Source organism: Ranitomeya imitator, chromosome 10 (assembly GCF_032444005.1).
Source record: "Ranitomeya imitator isolate aRanImi1 chromosome 10, aRanImi1.pri, whole genome shotgun sequence".
NCBI lineage: Eukaryota > Metazoa > Chordata > Amphibia > Anura > Dendrobatidae > Ranitomeya > Ranitomeya imitator.
In genome coordinates, this window is record NC_091291.1 from 136267711 (window position 1) to 136284680 (window position 16970).

At 42.6% G+C, this 16970-nt stretch overlaps 2 protein-coding genes across 2 annotated transcripts in view; both read left to right on the forward strand.

Moving 5' to 3' along the window:
• The window catches only part of LOC138651087 (nicotinamide N-methyltransferase-like), a 29312-nt gene extending 15952 nt beyond the window's left edge, over window positions 1-13360 (forward strand). The window contains exon 3 of the mRNA XM_069741071.1: window positions 12681-13360. Within this exon, the coding sequence (XP_069597172.1) occupies window positions 12681-13104 (424 nt within the window). The 3' untranslated portion in view covers window positions 13105-13360. The remainder of the gene's footprint in view (window positions 1-12680) is intronic.
• Window positions 1-16665, forward strand: part of LOC138651086 (nicotinamide N-methyltransferase-like) — a 48018-nt gene extending 31353 nt beyond the window's left edge. Inside the window, exons 2-3 of the mRNA XM_069741070.1 lie at window positions 14584-14791; window positions 15988-16665. Of these exons, the coding sequence (XP_069597171.1) occupies window positions 14584-14791; window positions 15988-16381 (602 nt within the window). The 3' untranslated portion in view covers window positions 16382-16665. The remainder of the gene's footprint in view (window positions 1-14583; window positions 14792-15987) is intronic.
• The last annotated feature ends 305 nt before the right edge of the window (window positions 16666-16970 follow it).

The following is a 16970-nucleotide window of genomic DNA, read 5'->3' on the forward strand; positions in this document are numbered from 1 at the left end:
TGCAGATTCTGTGAAGCTGGCAGCCAGATCAGCAGCCCTTTGCTGCTCGTACAGCCATTTGGCTAAAATGTTGGCCGGGTGACATGCAGGCCAGATAAAAACTGTGCAGTGTTCCATGTGAGGGGGCGCACTTGTTCGGATCAGTTCTAGATGAACTATTGGAGAAAGCAGGGGATAGTAAGAAACGTTTCCCTTACTTAGGAAGACCCTCCTACAGATGGGGTACTAATAGAAGGTGGTTTGACCGTACAAGATCTAATAGAGAAAGGTCCAGATATGACACCAATAGGAAGAAAGGTAGAGACAATGACTGCCAGACCGGGTGGGAGGCAGGCTTTTGGCCTTCTATCTGGCTTGGCTAAATATTTCTAGTAGCCCATGTGTCCTAAACATAATTAAATCAGGACTAAAGTTTGATTTTCAGAACATTCCTAATGATAAATTTCTGGTAACACCTGAAAAATATTTAGAATTGAGAGTCCTCAGTGGTTGATACCTTTTAATGGCTAACTGAAAAGATGGTAACAAATTGCAAGCTTTCGAGACTACACAGGTCTCTAACACGGCTAACCAATTGTCACGATTCCCCTGACCGCTGTCACCAATTGGTCAGGATTCCCACCGTGACCGTCACCCCTACATCACAGATTGAGGTGACTTGAGGCCAACAGACGGCTATCACACGTGCAGGGGGGCTTATCTTAGTTATCCCTCTACTGCTACAATGTGATGAAAAAACACACACAAGGCTATTGACCTCTTAGTTTACAGCAGGAGCTTATTCTAGGTATCCCACTGCTTTCAATATACCACAAACTGCAGGGATTTATGTATATCCCACTTACAGTTCCACTTAACACTTGCAGCTCTCTGGCGCCCCCCTTACTCTCAGGTCAGATTAGGTACTGCACCCTGGGTAATTAGTCGCCAGAAAGGCTGCCTGCTATGTACTGGCTATTGGGCACGCTGCAGCGACGCGATAACTACTCCCACTCAGGCAGGAACAATAAATATCAACGCCGCAGTCACTGCAGCATCACTCAACAGTCTGCACACGGTATCGCCGCCACCAGCTTCGATTAAACGGGTCCGAAGCTAACCCAACACAACAGTAACAGTAGCGTATTTCCCTTCAGAAGACTTAGGGTACGGTTTAGAACAGGTTACACGGTACCAAGATATATTTCTTTCCTGTATGGTAACACCTGTACATTCTTCACCTGCAGAACAACTGGCATTAGAGTCTGAGGTCCAGGAACTTCAACAAAAGGGTGTATTGGTGGAAGATCCTGAAGCACAGAGAGGTAAGGGATTTTATTCCCCCCTCTTCTTGATTAAAAAGCCAGACGATTCCTTTCATACTATCATCAATCTTAACCCCTTCCCGACCTTTGACGCATACGCTGCGTCATGAAAGTCGGTGCCATTCCGACCCATGACGCAGCATATGCGTCATGGAAAGATCGCGTCCCTGCAGGCCGGGTGAAAGGGTTAACTCCCATTTCACCTGATCTGCAGGGACAGGGGGAGTGGTAGTTTAGCCCAGGGGGGGTGGCTTCACCCCCTCGTGGCTACAATCGCTCTGATTGGCTGTTGAAAGTGAAACTGCCAATCAGAGCGATTTGTAATATTTCACCTAAAAAACTGGTGAAATATTACAATCCAGCCATGGCCGATGCTGCAATATCATCGGCCATGGCTGGAAACACTTATGTGCACCCACCCCACTCCTCCGATCGCCCCCCCAGCCCCCCGATCTGTGGTCCGCTCCCCTCCGTCCTGTGCTCCGCTCCCCCGTCCTCCTGTCCGCTTGCCCGTGCACCAATCACACCCCCCGCGCTCCAATCAAACCCCCCCGCACTCCGATCCCCCCCCGCACACAGCGACCCCCCCGTGCTCCGATCCACCCCCCCCCGCACAGCGATCCCTCACCCCGTGCTCCAATCCTTCCCCGTGCTCCAATCCTCCCTCCCGTGTTCCGATCCACCCCCCCCATGATCCGATCCACCCCCCCCCCGTGCTCCGACGCCCCCCCGTGCCCTGATCTCCCCCCCCTTATACTTACCTGGCCGCCCGAGGTCCGTCCGTCTTCTTTCCTGGGCACCGCCATCTTCCAAAATGGCGGGCGCATGTGCAGTGCGCCCGCCGAATCTGCCGGCCGGCAGATTCGTTCCAGAGTGAATTTTGATCACTGAGATATAACCTATCTCAGTGATCAAAATAAAAAAAATAGTAAATGACCCCCCCCCTTGTCACCCCCATAGATAGGGACAATAAAAAAAATAAAGAATTTTTTTTTTTTCACTAAGGTTGGGGTAAGAACTAAGGTTAGGGTTAGGGGTAGGGTTAGGGGTAGGGTTAGGGTTAGGGGTAGGGTTAGGGGTAGGGTTAGGGGTAGGGTTAGGGCTAGGGTTAGGGTTAGGGGTAGGGTTAGGGTTAGGGGTAGGGTTAGGGGTAGGGTTAGGGCTAGGGTTAGGGCTAGGGTTTCGGTATGTGCACACGTATTCTGGTCCTATGCGGATTTTTCCGCAGCGGATTTGAAAAATCCACAGTGCTAAACCGCTGCCGATTTATCGTGGATTTACCGCGGTTTTTCTGCGCATTTCACTGCGGTTTTACAACTGCGATTTTCTATTGGAGCAGTTGTAAAACCGCTGCGGAATCCGCAGAAAGAAGTGACATGCTGCGGAATGTAAACCGCTGCGTTTCCGTGCAGTTTTTCCGCAGCATGTGTACAGCGATTTTTGTTTCCCATAGGTTTACATTGAACTGTAAACTCATGGGAAACTGCTGCGGATCCACAGCGTTTTCCGCAGCGTGTGCACATACCTTTAGAATTAGGCTATGTGCACACGGTGCGGATTGGCCGCTGCGGATCCGCAGCAGTGTTCCATCAGGTTTACAGTACCATGTAAACATATGGAAAACCAAATCCGCTGTGCCCATGGTGCAGAAAATACCGCGCGGGAACGCTGCGTTGTATCTTCCGCAGCATGCCAATTCTTTGTGCGGATTCCGCAGCGTTTTACACCTGTTCCTCAATAGGAATCCACAGGTGAAATCCGCACAAAAAACACTGGAAATCCACGGTAAATCCACAGGTAAAACGCAGTGCCTTTTACCCGCGGATTTTTCAAAAATAATGCTGAAAAATCTCATACGAATCCGCAACGTTGGCACATAGCCTTAGAGTTGGGTTGGAATTAGGGTTGTGGTTAGGGTTAGGGGTGTGTTGGGGTTAGGGTTGTGGTTAGGGGTGTGTTGCGGTTAGGGTTGTGTTTAGGGTTATGGCTACAGTTGGGATTAGGGTTAGGGGTGTGTTGGGGTTAGTGTTGGAGGTAGAATTGAGGGGTTTCCACTGTTTAGGCACTTCAGGGGGTCTCCAAACGCAACATGGCGCCACCATTGATTCCAGCCAATCTTGTATTCAAATATTCAAATGGTGCTCCCTCACTTCCGAACCCCGACGTGTGCCCAAACAGTGGTTTACCCCCACATATGGGGTACCAGCATACTCAGGACAAACTGCGCAACAATTACTGGGGTCCAATTTCTCCTGTTACCCTTGAGAAAATAAAAAATTGCTTGCTAAAACATCATTTTTGAGGAAAGAAAAATGTTTTTTTATTTTCACGGCTCTGCGTTGTAAACATCTGTGAAGCACTTGGGGGTTCAAAGTGCTCACCACATATCTAGATAAGTTCCTTGGTGGGTCTAGTTTCCAAAATGGGGTCACTTGTGGGGGGTTTCTACTGTTTAGGCACACCAGGGGCTCTGCAAACGCAACGTGACGCCCGCAGACCATTCCATCAAAGTCTGCATTTCAAAAGTCACTACTTCCCTTCTGAGCCCCCACGTGTGCCCAAACAGTGGTTTACCCCCACACATGCGGCATCAGCGTACTCAGGAGAAACTGGACAACAACTTTTGTGGTCCAATTTCTCCTGTAACCCTTGGGAAAATAAAAAATTCTGGGCTAAAAAATTATTTTTGAGGAAAGAAAACGTATTTATTATTTTCACGGCTCTGCGTTATAAACTTCTGTAAAGCACTTGGGGGTTGAAAGTGCTCACCACACATCTAGATAAGTTCCTTTGGGGGTCTAGTTTCCAAAATGGGGTCACTTGTGGGGGGTTTCTACTGTTTAGGCACACCAGGGGCTCTGCAAACGCAATGTGACGCCCGCAGACCATTCCATCAAAGTCTGCATTTCAAAAGTCACTACTTCCCTTCTGAGCCCCCACGTGTGCCCAAACAGTGGTTTACCCCCACACATGGGGTATCAGCGTACTCAGGAGAAACTGGACAACAACTTTTGTGGTCCAATTTCTCCTGTAACCCTTGGGAAAATAAAAAATTCTGGGCTAAAAAATTATTTTTGAGGAAAGAAAACGTATTTATTATTTTCACTGCTCTGTGTTATGAACTTCTGTGAAGCACTTGGGGGTTCAAAGTGCTCACCTCACATCTAGATAAGTTCCTTTCGGGGTCTAGTTTCCAAAATGGGGTCACTTGTGGGGGGTTTCTACTGTTTAGCCACATCAGGGGCTCTGCAAACGCAACGTGACGCCCACAGAGCATTCCATCAAAGTCTGCATTTCAAAACGTCACTACTTCACTTCCGAGCCCCAGCATGTGCCTAAACAGTGGTTTACCCCCACATATGGGGTATCAGCGTACTCAGGAGAAACTGGACAACAACTTTTGGGGTCAAATTTCTCCTGTTACCCTTGGGAAAATAAAAAATTGCGGGCTAAAATTCATTTTTGAGAAAATAATTTTTTTTTTTTTATTTTCATGGCTCTGCGTTATAAACTTCTGTGAAGCACTTGAGGGTTCAAAGTGCTCACTACACATCTAGATTAGTTCCTTTGGGGGTCTAGTTTCCAAAATGGGGTAATTTGTGGGGGATCTCCAATGTTTAGGCACACAGGGGCTCTCCAAACGCGACATGGTGTCCGCTAATGATTGGAGATAATTTTCCATTTAAAAAGCCAAATGGCGTGCCTTCCCTTCTGAGCCCTGCCGTGCGCCCAAACAGTGGTTTACCCCCACATATGGGGTATCTGCATACTCAGGACAAACTGGACAACAACATTTGTGGTCCAATTTCTCCTATTACCATTGGCAAAATAGGAAATTCCAGGCTAAAAAATCATTTTTGAGAAAAGAAAAATTATTTTTTATTTTCATGGCTCTGCATTATAAACTTCTGTGAAGCACCTGGGGGTTTAAAGTGCTCAGTATGCATCTAGATAAGTTCCTTGGGGGGTCTAGTTTCCAAAATGGGGTCACTTGTGGGGGAGCTCCATTGCATAGGCACACAGGGGCTCTCCAAATGCGACATGGTGTCCGCTAACAATTGGAGCTAATTTTCCATTCAAAAAGTTAAAAGGCGCGCCTTCCCTTCCGAGCCCTGCCGTGTGCCCAAACAGTGGTTTACCCCCACATATGAGGTATCGGCGTACTCGGGAGAAATTGCTCAACAAATTTTAGGATCCATTTTATCCTATTGCCCATGTGAAAATGAAAAAATTGAGGCGAAAATAAATTTTTTGTGAAAAAAAAAGTACTTTTTCATTTTTACGGATCAATTTGTGAAGCACCTGAGGGTTTAAAGTGCTCACTAGGCATCTAGATAAGTTCCTTGGGGGGTCCAGTTTCCAAAATGGGGTCACTTGTGGGGGAGCTCCAATGTTTAAGCACACAGGGTCTCTCCAAACGCGACATGGTGTCCGCTAACGATGGAGATAATTTTTCATTCAAAAAGTCAAATGGCGCTCCTTCCCTTCCGAGCCTTACCATGTGCCCAAACAGTGGTTTACCCCCACATGTGAAGTATCGGTGTACTCAGGAGAAATTGCCAAACAAATTTTAGGATCCATTTTATCCTGTTGTCCATGTGAAAATGAAAAAATTGAGGCTAAAAGAATTTTTTTGTGAAAAAAAAGTACTTTTTCATTTTTACGGATCAATTTGTGAAGCACCTGGGGGTTTAAAGGGCTCACTATGCATCTAGATAAGTTCCTTGGGGCGTCTAGTTTCCAAAATGGGGTCACTTGTGGGGGAGCTCCAATTTTTAGGCACACGGGGGCTCTCCAAATGTGACATGGTGTCCGCTAAAGAGTGCAGCCAATTTTTCATTCAAAAAGTCAAATGGCGCTCCTTCCCTTCCAAGCCCTGCCGTGCGCCCAAACAGTGGTTTACCCCCACATATGAGGTATCAGCGTACTCAGGACAAATTGGACAACAACGTACGTGGTTCAGTTTCTCCTTTTACCATTGGGAAAATAAAAAAATTGTTGCTGAAAAATCATTTTTGTGACTAAAAAGTTAAATGTTCATTTTTTCCTTCCATGTTGCTTCTGCTGCTGTGAAGCACCTGAAGGGTTAATAAACTTCTTGAATGTGGTTTTGAGTACCTTGAGGGGTGCAGTTTTTAGAATGGTGTCACTTTTGGGTATTTTCAGCCATATAGACCCCTCAAACTGACTTCAAATGTGAGGTGGTCCCTAAAAAAAATGGTTTTGTAAATTTCGTTGTAAAAATGAGAAATCGCTGGTCAAATTTTAACCCTTATAACTTCCTAGCAAAAAAAAAATTTGTTTCCAAAATTGTGCTGATGTAAAGTAGACGTGTGGGAAATGTTATTTATTAACTATTTTGTGTCACATAACTCTCTGGTTTAACAGAATAAAAATTCAAAATGTGAAAATTGCGATATTTTCAAAATTTTCGCCAAATTTCCGTTTTTATCACAAATAAACTCAGAATTTATTGACCTAAATTTACCCCTAACATGAAGCCCAATATGTCACGAAAAAACAATCTCAGAACCGCTAGGATCCATTGAAGCGTTCCTGAGTTATTACCTCATGAAGGGACACTGGTCAGAATTGCAAAAAACGGCAAGGTCTTTAAGGTCAAAATAGGCTGGGTCATGAAGGGGTTAAAGGCCTGAGTAAGTTCCTATGGGTCCAATCATTTAAAATGGAGTCTGTAAAAACAGCAATAAAGTTATTGTTTCACAAGTGTTTCATGGTCGTCTTAGGTCTTAAAGATCTATGATAGTCCCTATACATGAAGACCACCAACAGTTTTTAAAGGTGGCAGTCTCACTAGGCGGAAAAGTAAAACACTTCCAATAAAGGGCCCTCCAATTCGGTGTTGCAGTTGCCACTCGTGTTTTCACAAAGATAATGGTGGAGGTCATCGCACATCTTCATGAACAAGATATTCTAGTGGATCCATATCTGGATGACCTATTAATCATAGGACACTCAGATTCACACTGCTCGGCCCAACTAACAAAAGTAATTGCAGCCTTACAAAGTTTGGGATGGATTATTAATTTTAAAAAATCACGTTTACAACCCCTAACAGTACAAGAATTCCTGGGTCTCATCTTAGACTCCAAGGTGCAAGAATGCCGCCTACCAGATACAAAGATAGACAAAATTCGACAACAGATACTCAAAGTCATTAACAATCCATCAGTCACGTTAAGAGGGGCAATGTCACTGTTAGGCTCACTCACGTCTTGTATCCCGGCGGTTCTTTGGGCCCAGTACCACACTAGATTCTTACAGTGGGATATACTGTACAATACTCATCGTCAGAAGGCCACCTTGATTGTACCTTTTCCTTGTCGGAGGCTTCTATACAATCCTTACGTTGGTGGTTACACACGCCAAACTTGCGGACAGGTGTCCCCCGGATAAACCAGATATCTCGAGTGGTGACCACAGATGCTAGCCCCACGGGATGGGGAGCACATATGGGTGATATGTGGGTCCAGGGAGTTTGGTCACAGTCCGAGCAAAACCTATCCTCCAACCTTAAAGAGTAATTGGCGGTAGAACGAGCTCTGAGTTATTTCCTTATGTTCTTACAGGGCCGACACGTCAGGCTATTTTCGGACAATCAGGTAATGGTAGCTTATATTAATCATCAGGGGGGAACCCGGTCCAGATCTTTAATGGAAGTGGAGGGTGGTATCTTTCAAATAGCCGAAACTCATCTACTGTCACTCACATCTCTTCATATAAAGGGAAAACACAACATTGTGGCAGATTACCTAAGTCACAGAAAACTCAGGCAAAGAGATTGGGTTCTCAATCAGACCGTCTTCAATCAGATCACACTTCTATAGGGGTGCCCGAATATAGACCTCTTCGCCAGCAAAGAGAACAAAAAGAGTCACCAGTTTTGCTCCCTAAACCCCAGGGACAATCAGTACGCGGTGGACAACCTCCTAATTCCATGGCGTTTCAACATAGCCTATGACTTTTCCTCACTGAACTTGATCCCGATTCTGAGGAAGATACGGGAGGACAGAGCTTGAGTAATCCTTATAGCGCCATTCTGGCCCAGGAGGCCGTGGTTTCCGTGGCTGAGGAAAATGTCTGTTTCCCAGCCTTGGATTCTTCCAGAACTCCCAGACCTCCTCTCCCAAGGTCCAATTTTCCATCCACGAGTGTCCAAATTACATCTGGCGGCATGGAATTTGAAGGGTCATTACTGAAAAGGAAGGGGTTTTCACAAAGACTGATTAATACTTTACTTAAAAGTAGGAAGGTTTCCACAACGAATATTTATGTTTGAGTCTGGAAAAAATCTTAACTGTTTCAGGAGTAGAGATTGGTCAGAAAATCAGTATTACTAAAGTTCTGGAGTTCCTACAGAGGGGTCTGGAGATGGGGCTAGCCACTAGCACCCTTACATAGTTACATAGTTACATAGTTATTAAGGTTGAAGGAAGACTATATGTCCATCTAGTTCAACCCATAGCCTAACCTAACATGCCCTAACATGTTGATCCAGAGGAAGGCAAAAAAAACCCCATGTGGCAAAGAGTAAGCTCCACATTGGGGAAAAAAATTCCTTCCCGACTCCACATACGGCAATCAGACTAGTTCCCTGGATCAACGCCCTATCAAGGAATCTAGTGTATATACCCTGTAACATTATACTTTTCCAGAAAGGTATCCAGTCCCCTCTTAAATTTAAGTAATGAATCACTCATTACAACATCATACGGCAGAGAGTTCCATAGTCTCACTGCTCTTACAGTAAAGAATCCGCGTCTGTTATTATGCTTAAACCTTTTTTCCTCCAACCGCAGAGGATGCCCCCTTGTCCCTGTTTCAGGTCTATGATTAAAAAGATCATCAGAAAGGTCTTTGTACTGTCCCCTCATATATTTATACATTAAAATAAGATCACCCCTTAGTCTTCGTTTTTCCAAACTAAATAGCCCCAAGTGTAATAACCTATCTTGGTATTGCAGAGCCCCCAGTCCTCTAATAACCTTGGTCGCTCTTCTCTGCACCCGCTCCAGTTCAGCTATGTCTTTCTTAAACACCGGAGACCAGAACTGTGCACAGTATTCTAAGTGTGGTCGAACTAGTGACTTGTATAGAGGTAAAATTATATTCTCCTCATGAGCATCTATGCCTCTTTTAATGCATCCCATTATTTTATTTGCCTTTGTAGCCGCTGCCTGACACTGGCCACTGAATTTAAGTTTGTCATCCACCCATACACCCAGGTCTTTTTCATTGACGGTTTTGCCCAGAGTTTTAGAATTAAGCACATAATTATACATCTTATTACTTCTACCCAAGTGCATGTATCAGCTTTAGGGGCTTTATACAATTGTAATTTAGCTAACAATTACTGGGTTGCTAGATTTATCAAAGCAGCGGCTAGGTCAAGACCCATTGTTAAGAAAAAACTAGCCCCGTGGGACTTAAACTTGGTACTTACAGCTTTAACTGAACCCCCCTTTGAGCCTATTGATTCTGCTCCTATAAAAATCCTGTCTTTTAAAACAGCTCTTTTAGTTGCTCTTACATCAGCAAGAAGAGTTAGTGACCTACAAGCCCTCTCTAGACAGCCTTAATACTTCCAGTTTAGAAACGATAGAGTAGTATTAAGAACGGATCCTCCTTACCTTCCTAAGGTAGCATCAAAGTTCCACAGACTTCAGGAAATAAATCTCCCCACTTTTTTCCTAATCCTAAAAATCAAAAAGAACTCAAACTCCATTCATTAGATGTTAAAAGATGTCTACTCAGATATATAACTTTAACAGACACTTGGAAAAAAGATGGTTGTTTGTTCATATCCTTTCAGGGGGTCAGGAAAGGGTTTAGGGTGTCCAAAAACACCTTAGGTAGATGGATTATGGAAGGGATATCTTTGGCTTATTCAGCAGGTGGCCTAGAAGTCCCGGAAGGTATAAGAGCTCATTCCACTTGGGCCATGGCGACATCCTGGGCAGAAAGGTCGGAAGTGTCGATTGAGGATATATGTAAGGCGGCCACATGGTCATCTCCGTCTACTTTCTTTAAGCATCATAGATTAGATCTGGGTGGCTCCTCCGATCTCACGTTTGGTAGAAGGGTGCTGGAAGCAGTAGTCCCTCCCTAACACTTTTTTCTCTGTAAATCTCTCGTTAGTGCTGTCATGGTGACTGCATGAATACTCAAGCTACTTAACGGTAGCGGTGTTTTTCAGGAGCCCATGAAAGCACTCCTATATTCCCTTCCTCTAGGCTGGTATGGCTTATCACCACTTGTTTATATACATTTTTAAGTTTAATCACAGGGTGAAATGTATAAATTGTTTATGTGCTACTAACCAAGGAGGTCCTCTCATGCTCTGTAATCCAACTGATGCGGGAGAGAGGTGCCGCCCTTTTATCTCTGTAGGTTTCCTGTCCCTGAAGGGCGGATCCCCTCTCTCGTTAGTGCTGTCATGGGCTCCTGAAAAACACTGCTACCGGTAAGTAGCTTGAGTATTTTCTTGCCATAATAAAAATTCTAACAGTCTATTCAGTAGGACTATCAGCTGTGTATCCACCAGACGTCTGCTCAACACAACTGATGGTCCCAACACCATTTATAAGACAATAAATCCCACTTATTAAACCTGACAGGGCACACCTGTGAAGTGAAAACCATTTCCGGTGACTACCTCTTGAAGCTCATCAAGAGAATGCCAAGAGTGAGCAAAGCAGTCATCAAAGCAAAAGGTGGCTACTTTGAAGAACCTAGAATATAAGACACATTTTCAGTTGTTTCACACTTTTTTGTTAAGTATATAATTCCACATGTGTTAATTCATAGTTTTGATGACTTCATTGTGAATGACAATTATCATAGTCATGAAAATACAGAAAAATCTTTAAATGAGAAGGTGTGTCCAAACTTTCGGTCTGTACTGTATAAACCTCCAATCTGTCACTGCCACACTCCCCCAAAAACATCAGAATGGTATGCTGCCACCAATTCCTGGTTAGATATTAGCCCAATCCGTTAACAAGCTTATATCAGGTCAGAAACCAAACCCAGGTAGCATGAAAATACTAGCCACACTCCCAGATGTGGGAAATCAGGTTTCGAGATAAAAGAGCAGCCCAAAATTAATTGATATTTCAATTGCCAAAAGGCGCACTAGGTACTACAAATATATACAGAGTAATGTACAGATATTACAGCCAGAAGTACACATAAAAGTAGGGTACAGGTTGGGGATAGCAGTTAGCTGTATGTGTCACGTTACCGTTTCTTCTAACTTGTGGATGGAGAAAAGCTCTCATATCCACAGGTACCTTCATAGTTTCTGGTCCGTCTCCACACGTGACATGATGCGGCTTCCATGGCATAACATTGACAAAGGCTAAAGGTGTGCAGCTAGCATTTAACCCCTAGCTCACCCCCTCCCATATTTGCCACCGCCCTTCTGAGTTGGACTGAATTCTCCTCCCTTGACCTCCTAGTTGAAATAATTCCCAATATCTAGGATGGGTCATAATTCCAAGGGTCCAAACAGGACGACTGACGTCTCAATGGGTTTGTTGGGGCTGGACCGATACGGAGAGTCCAAACTTAGGTCAACTAAGAGGTTCTGAAGGGCCAGTCTCGATAGCTCGGTATCTGGGACAGCTAGAGAAATATGAGATGCAGGGGTGTGTGTGGAGGGCTCCCATGGTTCTGGTGGCATATGGGACTTAACCCTGAGATGCACGGTACTCTCATAATTCATCTCTAGATGTCAGTGATGCTCGGTCTGGAGTTTACATTGATAGATAATTGATGCTGGCCGCCTTGCACAAAAGACAGCAGGGGTCTCAGCTCCGCTTTTCCTTGCCTTTATTAACAGGTGGCCTCTAATTCTCTGGCCAAATTGCGAAGTTCTGTTCTTTTGGGAATTGTGTACTTGTCCCATGGGTGGGGGCCACACCCCTGCTGTGCAAGGGAAATCTCTGGATAATCTATGGGGCGTGAATTTATATATCCAAAATGGAGTCTCCCTCATCATTCATAGACCATTTAATGGTATACTTTTTTTGCAGTGGCTCTCTGTACAGGAAAGCGCTATTTGCTGCACTTTTCTATTTTGTAAACATTTTTGCCAGCGTATAATACATTAACAGAGAATGATAAGACACTATACAGTATATGGCCTCATATAAGTGAATGGAGTCCTACAGATTTATGCATTTGAAGGGAACGAAGCAATTATATTCAAACAATATATAATAGTCTTGGAGGATTCAAGTATTTCCCCAACTGGAAGTCAATGATCCAGCGCTAACCACTGAGCTATAAATCCGTCTTATTTAGTATTGAGTGGGGGACCATAATTTTCACAATTTTTCTCATTTATTTCAGAGATCAGTTACAGGACAAAGAAGGAAAAGTGCGATCAGCCCTTCAACATATTGTGAAATGTGACCTTGAGAAAGAAAATATAATGGATCCGATCGTCTTACCACCAGCAGATTGTATCAACAGTGCTTGGCTTCTGGATATGATCTGCAAAGATAAAGATGATTACATCAGATATCTCAGGAAGTTTTTAAAGTTGCTGAAACCTGGAGGACACATTATGATAATTGGTTGCTTAGAGATGACATTTTACACAATTGGGAAACAAAAGTACCATGCTTTGAATTATGATGAGGATTTTGCCAGGAAAGCTCTAGTTGGAGAAGGTTTTATCATTGATCGTTGTAAGGTTCAAAAGAGAACAGTTGTGAATGACCACAATGATTATAAGGCCATGATATTCATTGCAGCTCACAAAGAGATGTAGGTCTATGACACAAGTTGAGTTGCCTTGTCAAATGTTATATGTAGAGCTTAAATCCTACAAAAAGCCTTAATCTGTGCCCAGTGCATGATTCAAGTGTATAAAAATATAATTGTTCTTTCTTTATTCTAAAATGCATCATGCACAATGTATCCCTGAGGAAAATACTGAAGAACATCCATACACACACATGTCTACCACCAAGGAGTTGGATCTTTAATATTATAAATGCACACAATAAAGTCATTATAAGATGAAAGATGCCCGATTTTCCTACTTGTGTCCTTTACTAAGACAAAACTTTTCACACTTACTTCCTCTAAGTTTTGAAAAAAATTATTTATGAGCAAGCAGAAACAAAAATCAATAAATATTGGGTAACACTTGCGCTCGCCATTAGATCACCAATTGGTTAGAAACTGCAAGAAGATACGTCCCCCAGCTGCTGGAATCACTAACAGAATAAGTGCCACTTCTGTGAAAAAGAACAATAACCAGATAACAGATACTGTGCTTAGGGGATATGGCCACCGATGCCAACCTTGCAGTAATCAATACAACATGTACGTATTTACACCAACTACCAAAAACAAGCATGAATATGTTATGGCAAAGCTGCAACCACAGAAGTCCTTACATAGCTGTCGTGGCACCCTAGCTGCGGGAATCGTATGGCCGTATGAACCTGAATGATGCAGCACTTACCCTACTGAATACGTGTCTACGGCCCGGAGATACGACTGCTACTTCCGGCTATGCAGCTTGAAGCTTGCAATTTAAATCTCACTTTTTTGGGGGGGAGACTGCGGCAAAAAACAGGCCCTGTGTATTACACTACACAATGTAAGAGGCAGAACGTGGCTGGCAGATATACGACCAACAGAACTGACGTATAGAAACTTGTTGTCAATTTAAATCTCACTTTTTTGGGGGGGAGACTGCAGCAAAAACAGGCCCTGTGTATTACACTACACAATGTAGAATGCTGCAGAATCTCATCAAGTTTCTTTTTAAGCTTCTTTTAAAGACAAGATGAAATAAACTCATATTTTTTACCAAGTTGGGTGTGCTGGATTGAATCCTCCTTTTCCTCTATAGTGGGAACTTTAGTCTTCCTCTAAGATGATTTCATGTACAGTAGATATTTTGGAGCAAATTTGAAGCCAATGTGGAAAAAGGAAGAAAAACAGGTCAAAGACCAAAAAAAAAGAAAGGGAAAGGATAAATATGAGCAGATCAGGCAAATTTCACTGTTCGTGTGTGGGTTTTCTCAAAGAATTTGTACCAATCTAGGGTGTCTCCAACCTGAAGAATTTGTTGCAAAAAGGTCAATGAATATCACAAGACATAAAACTAAAAAAATAAATGTTTAATCCGCCTATGGTTTACAGTAAAAGTAGTATATTTAGATATTCGTAACTAATATTGTGACCGTTTCATCTCTATGTATAAATATTTCAATATTTGGATTTTTTTCTGCAGGTCATGTTAAAGGCGATATCTTGATTGACCTCAGTGTTGGTTCCGTGGTTCATCATTTGTTTGCAGCCTGTTCCTTTTTCAAGCACATCATAGTGCTGAAGATGAGAGACCAATGCATCATAGAGCTGAAAAAATGGGTGGACGAACGTACAGGAGCATTTGATTGGAGCCATGCCACAAAACTTCATGCTGACGTAGAAGGAAACTGGTTAAGCATTTGTCCATAAATTGTGGGAATTCCACTGTCATTGTTTCTACAGTACAAAAGATATCCTTAATTTCCCCAACTGCTGGTTAAATAGCAAATTCCATAGTTTGCAAAAAAAAGAAACTTTATTATAATAATAGTACACCAAGTAACACTATGGGAAATGATGAAAAGGACCACTTGAGGTGATGTGTGCACTCCAGTATATTTAGATTTATGTAAAAATGTTCATCCTTACATGTATTGCACTTGCCCCAGATTTCCCTATAAAATTCGCTATGGTTTAATATGTAAAAAACTTTAGATGTGGTGTATCGGAAGCAAATGGCTTCCATCATCAGGGATTGTGGAGCTAGCCGTTTGCTTCCAAAACGAGTAGGAATTGATACATTCAGTTTTCCTTAGAACCATCGTGAAGTCGCGTGACACTGGGTTATTCAAGTTGACCTAGGTACTCAATTTACCGTTTCTGTCACATTTTGGTTAGAGGAATAAAATGGCAGTACACAAAGATCAGCTCTGATGTATGTATCCAACGTATTCCTCTGATTAGCCACACAGTGGGAATTGATCATCATTGACCAAAGAGCAAAAAGCATTTCACGATATTCGTTTTTTGCAGTGGCTCTCTGTATAGGAAAGCGCAATATGCTGCATTTTTCTATTTTGTCATCCAAAAGCGGATTTAAATCCAATTCACTGCATGAAGAGATCCATACAGATTAAAAAATAATATTTTTATTGATAATACAATATAAAAACATACACAAAAGACAAAACTTGATATACAAAAAACAAACAAAGTGTCCTATGGGGGGAGAGACAACAACCATAACCACCGCAGAATATATCACAAAATCAATCAATATATAAACATATAACCGTAGCCACTGCAAAGGCTGCTGCTAAATATCATAAGGTGGGATGGCTGAAAAAATCCTAATATCTCTGGTGCAGTGCAGGGAAGAAAAATACAAGGTGGAGCCCTAAATGCCCCCACACACCAACGCAATAACCTTGTCCATATACCTAACACTATGCTATATATCCAAATATCCTCACCATAAAAGATATAGCAAGCACACTACCCAGCAGAGTGGACGTATTACCTGATGGTGCGGTGTGTCTCGACTCCCCCAAGCGCCCCGACGCGCGTTTCACCCAAGCTTCTTCCGGGGGCGTCTCATTTATTTCAGTGACCAGTTACAGGACAAAGAAGGAAAAGTGCAATTAGCCCTTCAACATATTGTGAAGTGTAACCTCGAGAAAGAAGATATCATAGATCCGATTGTCTTACCACCGGCAGATTGTATCATCAGTGCTTGGCTTCTGGAAATTATCAGCAAAGATAAAGATGATTACATCAGATATCTGAGGAAGTTCTTAAAGTTACTGAAACCTGGAGGACACATTATAATAATTAGTAGCTTAGAGATGACATATTACACAGTCGGGAATACTAAGTTCCATGGCTTGAATCTTGATGAGGATTTTGTCAGGAAAGCTCTAGTTGGAGAAGGTTTGATCATTGACTGCTGTGAGGTTAAAAAGAGAACAGGTGTGAATGACTACATTGATTATAAGGCCTAGATATTCATTGCAGCTCACAAAGAGATATAGGCTTATGGCACAAGATGAGTTGCCAAGTCAAATGTTATATTTAAAGCTTAAATCCTATAAATATCCTTAACCTGTGTTTAGTGCATGATTCAAGTGTATAAAAAAATAATTGTTCTATCTTTATTATAAAAAGCATTGTGCACAATGTATCCCTGGGTAAAATTCTTAAGAGCATCCATTCACACTCATGTCTTCCACAAAGGAGTTGGATATTTAATATTATAAATGCACACAATAAAGTCATTATAAGAAGACAGATGTCTGATTTTCCTACTTGTGTCCTTTAGTAAGACAACATTTTTCACACTTACTTCCTCTAAAAAAAGCATTTATGAGCAAACAGTAACAAAAATCAAATAAGATAAAATTGATTTTTGACAGATATCTGCTTTTAATCAGCATCTTGCGCCAATGAACTCTTACTTAAATATTTCCTTATTACCCGGAACACCTACTGGATAATGAATTTGGAAATTAGAGACCCCCAAGGTATAAATTCTAACAGGGATGTGATGTTCACCAATAATAACCATTCTTAACCAGCTTAATCTCAAGCCAT